Source organism: Lolium rigidum, chromosome 1 (assembly GCF_022539505.1).
Source record: "Lolium rigidum isolate FL_2022 chromosome 1, APGP_CSIRO_Lrig_0.1, whole genome shotgun sequence".
Lineage (NCBI taxonomy): Eukaryota > Viridiplantae > Streptophyta > Magnoliopsida > Poales > Poaceae > Lolium > Lolium rigidum.
In genome coordinates this window covers 334234935-334247061 of record NC_061508.1, presented here as the reverse complement: position 1 = coordinate 334247061, position 12127 = coordinate 334234935, and the positions used below count along the sequence as shown (strand labels likewise).

Genomic DNA, 12127 nt, shown 5'->3' with positions numbered 1-12127 from the left:
CATGACAGCCGCGGTCGGTGACTCTCGTGGGATACTAAAACAAAAGATTAAAACAACCAATTAATCGATGCGCTCAGTCCACAATTCATGATCGGGAGTCACAATTGTCCTCCCGAGTCACCGCATAAAGCACAAAGGCCGTTTGAAGGCCCCTGTCGCTTGAACAGCTGCCAAAATATGCTTCAAGATATGTGTTGGACGCAATAATGAGCCAGATACGAGCTGTTGTTAATAGCTTATACATGTGCAGTATTTACAGCTTGTACGGCATGGGGCCGTGACTATGCAATGTCAGGAACGGAGCGCGACGGGAGCCGAGCAGGATGGGCATGCGCCCGTAACCTGGACCGCTGGAACAAATAGCAAGGGTTTCACCTGGACAAGTGGTGCTGAACTGCTTTCATGACAGCCGCGGTCGGTGACTCCTGTGGGATACTAAAACAAGAGATTAAAACAACCAATTAATCGATGCGCCCAGTACAAGTTAGCTATAAACTGACTATACCATGGATGTGGTCGGTGCGGGTCAGCGGGGAATCTGGTCGAGAGTCCAGCTGAGAGATGGGCATATGGGAGCTTCACGGCAGAGAGGAACCGTCACAATTAATGTTGGACAGACGTGGACCATTCCACTGTTCAAAAACGCATCACAAAGTGAAATAGGTAACAGAGTACTTCAGCCAGCACAGATCTCAATGCTAACCGTGGGACCAGATTTTGGGATCATCTGGACCTGAGAGCCGAATCGAATTTCCGATACAAAAGGGACTACTCTCCTGACATGTTATAACTCAAGCGGTTACGCACCTCAAAGTTTATTGTTGCGCCAACAAACAACTTATTGCCACATCTTACACACAAAAATTGTCTGTTTGCTTTAACTTCCTCGTATTACATTTGTTTTGCATTAGAAACCTTCTACAAGATATCTTCTAGTTTCATATTATGCTCTAAAAATGCCCCACCTAATTAATTCTATAGATATCTAGGGATATAGTTTATGAAGACACATATAAACACTATAAAAATGTCGAGGGGTGGGGACTGGGGGAGGGATTAGTATTTATAGTAATGTGGGTAAAATTCTTCATTGTAGAAGATATTCTAAACATCTAAAACATTGTAGAAAAAATATGTTGGAAGTTTATTCACGAAGTTGTATTATTAATTATGAAAAATCCCTTAATATACATATGGTTATTAAATTGCTATATTTTCTTGCTATAACCAAAAAAATATCAAGTATGTAATGATGTATGTATATAACAGAGAAATACATTAAATAGCAAGATTAGCTGTGCGGAGGTAAAAAGGTTCAGCATAAATATGTGAAAATGGTTTATATAACTTTATAAACATGCCTATGGCGTCTGGACCATATCTCTCCTCCGTTCATAAGATGGCGTCTGGAGCTTGATCACGTGCACAGAAGTGTGGAGCCACCAAATTTCGATGAAAAGGGGCGTGGGTATGGTGAGCCATGACCGCGATACCGATGTTGGTTCTTCTGGACCATTCCCTTGGTTCACCAAAAATGGACAAACTCGGCCTCTATCTACACTCAATATTATAACTGCCTGTGAGAGCTTTCGTGCTTGAGTTACTTGTATCATCATATAGGGTGCCTCACTTAATTAGTTTGCATTAGGCTCACCTTTATATTCCGCAAAGCCTAATATTGCAAAGAAAAATTAATTTTTTTAGAAACCTATTCACCCCCTCTAGGTTTACCATCTCTGAACTTTCACTTTCCCCTTCCAAAATCTGCTCCTTCCCCGCTCGGCACAACGAATCAGACAAACAGATGGCCGCGAGTGAAGAGGACGGCAACGCGCTGCGGGGCCGGTGCTGGTGGCTGGAGCCGAGGAGAGGAGCGCAGCTGCTCTGCCTCGTGGATATGGCAGCGGGATCGACTGGAGGCGGCCGTCGGAGCGCACGGCATGGTGGCGTCGAGGTCTGCAGTGAGTTGTTGGAGGATTCGTCGGAGTGGTCGATAAAGGAGGCTATGGAGGAAGGGGACGTGGAAGACCACCAAGCCAAGATTGAGGACGGGCACCGCAGTTGAAGCTGAAGCGGCCGCAGATCTTGAGCAGAAAAGAAGAGGAAATGGGAATGTACGTGGGTGAAGGGAAGGGAAGGCGAAGGCCTTTTTTGGCCAATTCAGTGTTGACCGAATAAGTGTTTTACGATTTTATTTAGAATACCAGTCATGTAGGACAAGGCGTTTTTGCACTAATCAGCACATGCTCCTGGCTTACAAAATCCCAAAAAAAAAAAACTATAGCACGTACATCTTGACATTATATGCTCGCAAAATTGTTTCATGAAAAACAGCAATTTTTGTGTCATACGGAAAAACATAAAATTTGGTGTTAAAAAGACTCTTCATGAAACATTTGTTTATATTTTTTTTACAAAGAGACAAGAGAAATGCCGATTGTCCGTAAAACTTAGCGTGTGCAATAGAGTGTCGATATATACGCGGAAAATTTTCATTCGAAGTGGTTTTTGATATTTTTTATAAAAATTGCGATGGGAGGAGCATATGCACATGGTTCAAAGTGCATTTCCGTGTCGTGTAGGTTTTCTCAGACATTTGATTTGTCCATGAGACATATAACTTTCATAATATTTGCATCAATTACATATATTTTGATATTTATTTCCGTGTCGTGTAGGTTTTCTCAGCTATTACTCACGAAAAAAATTGAAATTCTGAAATTGCTGATCGGCTATAGTAGGAACTGTCCGCCATCATCAGGCTACGTCTGTGCCATTCCAATATTGGACGAGGCCATCAGTATCATCCGACACCCTTGCCTCTTCTTCCTCCTCCCTGCAGAGAGAGAGCGCTTACCTTCGCGCCGCTCCAATCCCCTATCTTGCAGCCAGAGGCGGAGCTATGTACAAGTCAGGGGGGGGCCACCGCCCCCCTCCCCCAACTTTTTGAGAATTACTGAAGGAAAAAAAATTACAAGGCTTAGAAGATGTTGCAGACAGTTCTCGAGGATCATCACAAGGAGCTGGTACCAGAAATCTCTGCCCAACTCGCTGAAGTTGTAAAGGTGATGAAGACCTTAAACTTGTTTTCTTTTCAGGCTGCTGAGGGTTGTTCCAACACCCTGAAGACGGAATAGGATCTGAAATCGAGCCTGGAAGTAATGAATTCTTCCGCCCCGCCGGGTGGAAATTTCCGTGAGAACTTGTTATTTCAGTTCCCTTCGTTGTTACTCGAGCAACGCATGCCTATGGTTTGTCGAGCTTGATCACATGCATAGAAGTGTGGAGCCACCAAATTTCGATGAAAAGGGGCGTGACTGTGGGTATGGTGAGCCATGGCCGCGATACCTGTGTTGCTTCATGTGGACCATTCCCTTGGTTCACCAAAAATGGACAAACTCGGCCTCTGTCTACACTCAATTTTATTGAAACCATACTAAGTTAATGCTAATTGACGAAATGAGAGTTGGAATTTTATAGTTTATTTGCAACTTATCATGTAATCATAACTTTATTTGGTTTGTAGTTTTTCGCTGTACCAGATTTTCAAGGTTCATATGTTAACATTGCAACCGGAAAACGAGGCTACTTTTTAAAAATGACCAGGTTTATATTTATGAAATTATTCACACTAAAAAGTGCCTGAGCGACGAGCGTGACACACGAGAAACCCTCGACGCGAAGCATCAAGAAGATCCAGGGGAAAGACGCGAAGGGGGCTCCCGCGACGCGTAGGCGACTAGGGTTCCGCCCCGTCGCGCCGCCGCCGCCGCCAGGCCGTCCTCGCCTCCACCCCCGACCCCCCCCCTCCTCTCCCCCGGCCCTTGCTGCCGCTCCCCGCGGGCGGCAGGAGGGCGCCCAGCACCTAGCGCTCCCTCGCCCCCTCCTCCGGCCTCCCCAGCCGCCGCCGTCGGCGCAGGCCGCCGGGCAAAGCCCCGTGCGGTGCCGGCGGCGGCGGAGCTGCTCTTCCCCGCGCATAAGAAGTGGAGACGCGGGGTCTCCTCGTCTGGTGGCGGTGCTCCCAGGTCGGAGCGGTTCCGGCGGCGGCGTTTCCTCCTTGGCGGCGCGGCGGCGGGTGACGACGACGTGGTGGCGAGGCTCTTTGGCCTCGGGACGGCGCGGTGGCTCGGGGCTCCACCTGCCTGGCCCAGATCTGGGCCCTTCGGGCCCCATCTGGGTCCGGGCGGGCCGGCTCCCTGCCCCGTGGTGCTCCTCTAAACGGACGGAGGGAAGGCCGGAGCTCGGGGCGGCGATATCGGCGGCGCGTACACTGCGAGCGCATAGACGAGAACTTCACGAGCCCGCTCGGGCTCGGCCGGCCGAGTGGGCCTGGTATGTTCCGGTCGCCGCGTCCGGTCGGTGTCCGCAGGTGGCGGTGGAGGTGGTTCCTCCGGCGTGGCTGCTGACGTGCTGCCTCGCGCTCCCGGTTGGCTTGTCCTGTTCGTGATGACCCCGCTTCGTTGGTCACGGTGAGACGGCGGTGGTGCTTGCAAGGCCGTGTGGCGCATGGTGGTGGGTGGCGAGTGTGGTGGAGCACGATGGAGTGTCCAAGGAGAGGTTGCGAGGGTCGGGAGAAATCCCCGTCGGCATTGCCGGCACCGACGCGGTGACGCCCGCGGCGCCACTCTTCCTTCTTGAAGGGCGTTGGGTGAAGCCTCGTTTCTTTGTCCTTGCGCGTACGGGGAAACCCTAGGACTACTCCGGGCAGCAGTGGCGTCGACGTCGCACCCCTTCTTGAAGGTGTTGCTTGGTACGCGGAACTTCGAGTGCTAGGAGCGTGGTGGGCATTATCCGGCGGGCGCAGCGGTTGCGAGGCATCTCCGTTTCTGTTGATCCGACCCTTTCGGCATTAGTTTCTCTTTTCTTTCTTTTGTGTTTTCTTTTGGGCTTGCTTTGTGCTGTTTGCCCCAGCAATGGATCATATGTTGTATCGATGGTGTGCTATATTAATATAGCGGGGCGAAAGCTCTATTTCGAGGACGAGCGTGGCACACATGGAGGTGAGCAAGATGCCCGTGGCGACGCCTTTTTACTGTGACCGTGCACGGTGCACCCAAGCCAAGGGATGTGTGGACCGGCTGGTGTGCTACTCAGGTCTCCAGACTTCCTGACCCCACGTGTCAGTGTCAAAATCCCTCAGATCCCAACGGTCGAGTACCTGCCCAGTCGCAGACACCGCAACGGTTACTTCCAGTGAGCTCTTCTTGCTGCATCCCATTTCCCACCCCAATCTCCATCTCCCTCCCTTCGATCACCACGCTCCACATCCCTTCCTCTGCCCCCTCCTCGATTCCAAGCACCTCAAGCCAGCATGAACAGCGCGGCCGAGACAGACGCCGGCGGCGAGAGCGGCAACAACCCAGCAGCCACGGTGGTCGTGGTCGAGCGCGTGGTGACGGTGGAGTACATGGGGCAGTCCATGTCGCGGAACCTCCTCGGCAAGTTCGCCGACTCCTCCGCCTTCGACTTCGACTACGCCCAGAGCGGCATCTGGTCCCCGGTCAACAAGATCCCCAGCGCGTCGCCGGCCTCCGGAGCTGGCTCCAGGGACTTCCTCATCGCCAAGTGGAAGCGCCGGGCGAGGGCCGGAAGCAGGCTGAAGGCCAAGGACGCTGCCGCCGGCGCCGGAGGAAGCAGCAGGTCGAGGTGGCGGCGCCGGCGGCTGCGGCGGGACGGGTCCTTCCTCGACCTCCACGAGACGGGCATGCCGAAGCTGGATTTCTCGCCGACCATGCCATCGCCTTCCCCCGCCAAGGTAGCTTCCTCTACCTGAACCCCTCCGAAGCTTAAGCTCTCCGAATCATCTGTGCTAGCGTTAAAAGGTTTCTGTTTGTTTGGGTTGTTCAGCAGGGATGGAGGAAGGTGCTCAGGGCGGCCATCAGGAAGTTCAAGGCGCGGCACCGACGGTCCCGGCCGGCTCCCCTGCTGCACATGATGCTGCCAACGCTCTGATCCGCCGATCGATCGATCGCACCCGCACGACTTTGTTTGGTTGTTCAGTTCTGTTGTACAAGGAGCACTGAATTTGAGATGTACGGGCCTCTGTAAAAGTGTATGTGTAATCTGTCACGCGATGGCTAAGAGCACTGAATTTGGGGAAATTTTGCATCATTTTTTCGAGTCAGTTGGTTTCCCCGTCAGTTTTGCGGAGAGCCCTCTTGTTGGTTTCAGGTTACAAGCGATCTAACCGGAATCGTAACGAACATGGATTCTGACGCGAGATCCAGCCGGCAATTCCGTTATAAATACCCCCGCCGAGCGTAACTAAAACAAACGTGTCCTCTCAAAACTCAAAACTCGTTAGCAGATTCAGCTTTCAATTTTGGCCACAGCCAAGGGAGCCCTCGATCGGAGCGTAGCTGCATACAAGATGGCTTCAAAGATCGGTGTGACGGCGGCGGCGAAGGTGCCACCGATGACGAAAGAGGCCATGCGGCAGTGCATCTGCTCGCCCACCGACCACCCTGGCTCCTTCAGGTGCCGGCTCCACCGCGCCGGCGGCATGCCCAGGTCGGTCTCGTGCCAGCAATTCGGTGATCCCTGTACGCCGAGCTCCCCTTTAGTCTGCTCCGGCCGCATGCCGAGACCGGCGTCGCAGCAGCAGTTTTCGTGTCCTTCCGGCTCGGGCATGTCGAGGTCGGCGTCGGAGCAGCAGCTCCTGAGTTCTGCCGGCGTCCCAAGATCGGCATCGTGGCAAGAATTCGCTCAAAATAAGTGATCCAAAGGTCACCGCTGCTCCCTCTGAACCAGGCTTGTTCTTTTTACGGTTTTGCTATGTCTCAGTTAACTGAGATTTTCTTAAGCCTAAGTCACTCATAAAAATGTGTTTTGAGTTGCACTTTTCTGTTAAAAAAGTGCAATTGCACTTTTCTGATAGAAATGTGTAACTGAACCGAGTTGCACTTTTCTGAGTTGACTGAGACTTAAGAAAATCTCAGTCAACTGAGACATAGGCACACCCTTCTTTTTATTAGCTTCAGTTCAGAAACAACCATGTATTTTTCTTTCTTCTGGCTGTAACCAGGGGGAGCTGGTAAATGCAAATTCCCATTATTTTCCAACTAAGATAGCTGTAGTAATCTTAGTAGTAGGATATTTTAGAGGCAGTAAGACAATGTAACTGTAAATAGTACAGTAGCATGATCAGTAACTGAAAAAAGAACAGGTAAATTCCAGTAAAAACCTGAACGACAGAATGGTTTTCTTTTTCCAGGCTAACAGTGAGGATTCCCGACAGAAAGAACTACAAGCTCTCATCAATACTAGTACTAGAAAATCTACATCGTCTCCAAAAACTACTGAAAATCTAGTGCTAGGAAGACTAAATTCCATCTATCTGGCCCTCTCCGCCAAGACACTTAAATAGCAGCTGCCTTTCTTAACAGTGTACTGCAGAGTTGTCAATACTCAATACACATCCACCATGGGCTTGCAAAGGAATGAAGCTGTTTTTCTGAAGAAGAAACAAGGCTAGAATTAGCATGTACTATGAATCTGGATTAGACTAAGTAACACATGTTCTCTTGTTTCACTAAAGATGGATATGTAAAAAGTAAAATAGTTTAATGTGGAAGTTGCAACTTACAACCAAAGTATAAATAATTAAGTCCACAAAATTGACGCCTTCTGAAGTTATAATTTTGTAGTCTAGTTATACACAGCTACCAGAATTTTCACTTTAAAAAATGGATGACAATTGACAAGTGTAGTAATCTTACATTCTTTTTTTTTAACTGAGTAATCGTACATTCTTGTGGGCTGTGTATAGAGGAGCAGCACATTCATACAACAGCATGGCCTTTTAAATTTGCAGACCAAGGCTATCTTGCATTACATGTTTGGAAACATTCAAAAACTGAAATTTCTGAGAGAAATTTCTTCCGTAAGACTATGGAAACTTGCCTGAGCGATTATCATTTTTTACTTCCTATTTGCGAGATTCCACCAGTATGTAAACTGGCTTTCCGTCAAGCTTGTAGAAATCCTGTAAAAAACATGGAGTTAGCGGGTTTGAAAGTGCGGCCCTTGTAGCTTCGAAATGCTTGTTAAATACTGTTTTTTACCCAGGAAACTACTGGCTTTTTCATTGATTTCATTCACACAACATGAACTTGTATATACTGTCCATAAACAAGTAGTATGTAAGAATGTGTGCATACCTTAAACTTCGGAAGTCCAATTAAGCATGCACACTCAACAACGTCAGCTCCAGCACGCTCTGGAATGCAAATAATTGCAGCAATTATAGAAAGATTGGTCAAAAGACAGTTTCACATTCATGGCCCATGGTACATCCATATGATTGGGCGAGATATGCGATTTGAAATCCCTGACTCGCTGTGACATGAATGCTGGATCATTATCTACAAAGTTTCCACTTGTAGCATCAAAGATCAAATTATGCGTCTAGTCCCATCAAAAGCACACCTTTATGTAATTAGCTAGTAGCTAGCACCGTAGGACTTATCTGTCAAACAGGAATTTGTCGCTCTCAAGGGTAAGCTTTGCTTCTTGTCAACACAACATGATGGCTCTCTACTCTACATGTTATCACTAAGTTGTTGAGACTCCTAGCTAATTGACTATACTGCATGATACTCGATGTAATTTTTCCCTATATTATTCCATATCAGCATCAGAGAGGCTTTGACTCACCCTCTTTTTTCTTACTACTTACTATATATGATCCAATTCAGTTCAGTATGATGCGCAAGGATTATTGACAATCCACAAATTTCATCTTGATGCATGTATTGCTATTTTGGAGAGAAGAGAGCAACAGGTAAATAGAGGTACTCACCAATAAGCCTTATAGCCGCAGAAAGTGTCCCACCGGTCGCTACCAAATCATCGACAACCACTACGCGCTCGCCCGGCTCGACGGCTCCAAGGTGCATCTCCAAGCAATCCGTTCCATACTCAAGCACATAGCTCTCGGAGATCACCTCGCCTTCATTTTTTCGTCGAGCAACATCAGCACATGTACGGCGAAGGTAGATATGCAGTTATAAATTACTAGCGCCGCGAGGTGCAGCTTAATCGATCAGACCTTGCCTTACAAACTCTCTAACGTTTGTTCGACCTTGTACCAGCATTTTATGAATCTGCTGATCAGTACTGAACTGAAACTTTTCAGAAGTCAGACACGTACAACACTCCTAGGCGGTTAATGAACATAGCAATAGCAACAACTAGATTTTTTTAAAAAAAAAGGGAATGACAAAGCATCTGGAAATAAACGACTAATTTCTATGAATAAACCTGCTAAAGCACCAAAACATAGAGTACTTAGCACGAACGGTACAGTGAGATATAAGTATGTATTTATGTCCCGCACTGAAAATCCTCATTCCTTGTTGGAATACATATATGATGAGAAACTTCTGCCCAAGATTGTTACACTATATGTAAAAAAATGAACCACATAGATGAAATTTGCCTATCTCTAAAAAAGAAAAATATGACCCTTTCTTCCTGTAGATTCAGTTAAGTTTTAGTACTCCGGCCGATCCAAGTAATATGGATAGGAGGGAGTAGTTAGCAGTAGTAGTGGATCCTACTGGGTTGCACAGCACTTGATGAAATATCTTCTCCACCTGTGTTTCCGCGAAAACAGCCACGGAACGGACCATTTTGTTACTACTAGTACCAAAGCTCACGGAGAAAACTCCGGCAGTGAATTACACAAACATACGGAGTAGGAATCAAAAAAGAAATATTGCTAGAGCTCACAGGCTAGTAAAGCTAGTGGTAGACGCTTCACCTCAGTGTGTGTTTATGACCAAGTTTGCAGATGAGATTTGTACCTGGTAGTTTCCCGGGTTTGCGCAAGGGTATGAATTTCGCTCCAATGGCCAACGCGATTGCCGGGCCGAATATGAACCCTCTAGCTTCAATACCTGGTAGGTATCAGAAAGAAAGAAAAAAAGTCACCATGTACGCACACACAGGCTGTAGAAGCATATCAAAAGGGTCAGAATAGGCAGATCTGAGTATCTGACAACGGGACACACCGGGAAGCTAGCAGTCGCCGTAGGGCCGGCGTCACAATGGCGTTTCTTTTTGGAAGATCGCACACAATGTGGTGACTGACATGCGCGCTGGTGCAGCGTAGTTAACCAGGCGCAGCTGTACTCTTGTGGTGTAGTAGCAGGCAGTACGTATCACAGACTCAACAGTACGTGCATGCTGACATGCACGGGAGGAGCGGGCCGGCGGGCGAGACGACACGACAGGCGCGCGCGCACCGCATGTGCGGCCGTCCGATCAGGTGATCCAAAGCCGCGCGCGCGCCGCCCCCACACAGCGTCACAGGAAAGCTCGCGTAGGCGCCGCTCCCAGCCGGCCGGTCCCCGCGCGCGCGCACTCCGGGCTCCGGCCGCGATCCGGTCGGGCCGGCATTGATCGTCGACCACGCGGGGTCCCGCTCGCCGGCATGGCCCTGCCCGATCCGTGCACGGCGCGCGCCGGCCGTACAAGTGGCGCGCCGGGGGCCGTGGCCGGTCGGCGACCCGCTGGCCGCTCGCGCTCGACCGCGGATGCAGGCGTGCGCGTGCGCAGGGACCATGCATAGATACAATCCCACATGCGTGCAGAAGCTATAATTAAGTGGACTTCGATCGACGACCGCCTCTTATCTCACCCGTGCTGTCAATGTTTGGCACACTGGCATTGGCCCCTGGTTTTAATTGCCCTGGTCTCTGGACCAACCCGGCGGCGAGAGACAAGGACACACCTGTTCGTCCGTCCGTGCGTGCGTCGGATCAACAGTACGAGTGGATCATGGTACCTAGTACCGCCCCTTGTTACGTTTCCTGGCGGCTCTCCACGATAACTACCCTACTAGTAAAAAATTACCAGCTGAAAGTGATTTAGACCAAGTAGTGGTGGTGGGGATGAGCGCGCAATGCGGTGGCGATCGACGACCTGATCAACGACCGGAGTCGCGCGTCCGGCCGAAAGACGAGCATGAGCGATCTTCCCCGAAGATCGACGCTATATACGGAGTTCAAGATCATCACCAACTGACCGCCACGACGCCGAGCGCGCGGTGGCGTGGCCATTAACTAGTGATAACTGATGGATGGATGCAGACTGCAGTGGGGTTTACCTGCGACGGCGGCGATGCCCATGCCGCGGTAGCGCTCCACGAACATGTCCACGGCGTCCTTGAACACGCCCGGCCGCAGCAGCACCGCCGTGATGTCGTTGAACATGATACCTGCACTCCGTACGCACGCGCGCACCACCAGGTCAGAGCAGAAGCAGGGTCACCATAGACCATATATATACACGCGCGCGCGTAATTAGCTAGCTCGACGGACGGACGGACGGACCTGGCTTGGGGAAGTGCGGGACGACGCGTATAGCGTCGGAAATGCCCTGGAGGCGAGGGTCCGCGGCGGCGCGGCCGTGCTCCTTCCCCGCCGGCGCCATCACGTCTTCGCCGCCGCCGCTCTCGCAGCTGCTATTGCTCTCCTGCTCCCCCATGTATCCTCTTTGCTTTGCTTTGCTTTGCTTTGCCTCGTCGTCGTCTGATCTTCTTCGGCTATATCTAGTACGTATCTCGCTTCGAGTTGTTGTGGTGGCTACTGGCTAGGGAGAAAGGCGTGCCGTCTGCCTGTATAAATAAACACGGCGAGACACGCGCGCTGGGTCCGGGTGGGCGTAGCAGCAAAGGGTACAAGGAGTAGTTTTTTTATTTTTTATTTTTTATATCCTTCGAAACCGGCGGCCAGGACCACCAGCCAGTTTCACTCGCTCGCTTCACACTGCCCAACCTCTCAGCACTGACTTATTAGAGCATCTCCAGTGGCCTCCCTAAAGCGTCTCTCAAACCGCGCTTGATTGAACGTTTGGGGAACGTGTTTTGTGCCGCGTTTGGGGGACGTCACTCCTCAGCCGCGTCTCCCAAACACCGCCCCCAAATATTAAAAATACTATTTTTTTGGTATTTTTATTTTAATTTTCACAAACTAATACATAATTGGGAACGTGGTTTACAGGAAGACACAATTTTGGTACATGGTTTTTCACAAACTAATACATAGTTTGAACCATGGTGGACACAAATATAAAATTTTGCGAGAAAACTAAACCTAACTAGGCCGTGCATCGAAGATTTCCT

The 12127-nt window shown here is 49.7% G+C and overlaps 2 protein-coding genes across 2 annotated transcripts; one reads left to right on the top strand and one right to left on the bottom strand.

Annotated features, from left to right (window-relative positions):
• Nucleotides 1–5311: 5311 nt before the first annotated feature.
• On the top strand, nucleotides 5312–5952 carry LOC124684412. Its single transcript, XM_047218727.1, has 2 exons — nucleotides 5312–5755; nucleotides 5848–5952. The coding sequence occupies exons 1-2, from the start codon at nucleotides 5312–5314 to the stop codon at nucleotides 5950–5952; spliced, it is 549 nt and encodes a 182-aa protein (XP_047074683.1).
• Nucleotides 5953–7151: 1199 nt separating this feature from the next.
• On the bottom strand, nucleotides 7152–11560 carry LOC124700267 (adenine phosphoribosyltransferase 2-like). The gene is made up of 7 exons (XM_047232424.1): nucleotides 11337–11560; nucleotides 11111–11221; nucleotides 9807–9899; nucleotides 8801–8950; nucleotides 8160–8218; nucleotides 7903–7984; nucleotides 7152–7453 (listed from the first exon to the last, which is right to left on the bottom strand). Exons 1-6 carry the CDS (start codon nucleotides 11488–11490, stop codon nucleotides 7928–7930), a joined length of 624 nt encoding a protein of 207 aa, XP_047088380.1. The 5' UTR covers nucleotides 11491–11560; the 3' UTR covers nucleotides 7152–7453; nucleotides 7903–7927.
• Between the last annotated feature and the right edge of the window lie 567 nt (nucleotides 11561–12127).

What these genes read in the sequence shown, in the direction of transcription:
- LOC124684412 (XM_047218727.1), top strand. Translation starts at nt 5,312, where the DNA reads ATGAACAGCGCGGCCGAGACAGACGCCGGCGGCGAGAGCGGCAACAAC. An exon ending in CATCGCCTTCCCCCGCCAAG is followed by an intron (nt 5,756 to 5,847) that starts GTAGCTTCCTCT and finishes TGGGTTGTTCAG; the next exon opens with CAGGGATGGAGGAAGGTGCT.
- LOC124700267 (XM_047232424.1), bottom strand. Translation starts at nt 11,490, where the DNA reads ATGGGGGAGCAGGAGAGCAATAGCAGCTGCGAGAGCGGCGGCGGCGAA. An exon ending in GGGCATCGCCGCCGTCGCAG is followed by an intron (nt 9,900 to 11,110) that starts GTAAACCCCACT and finishes GATACCTACCAG; the next exon opens with GTATTGAAGCTAGAGGGTTC. An exon ending in CAAACCCGGGAAACTACCAG is followed by an intron (nt 8,951 to 9,806) that starts GTACAAATCTCA and finishes GAAAAAATGAAG; the next exon opens with GCGAGGTGATCTCCGAGAGC.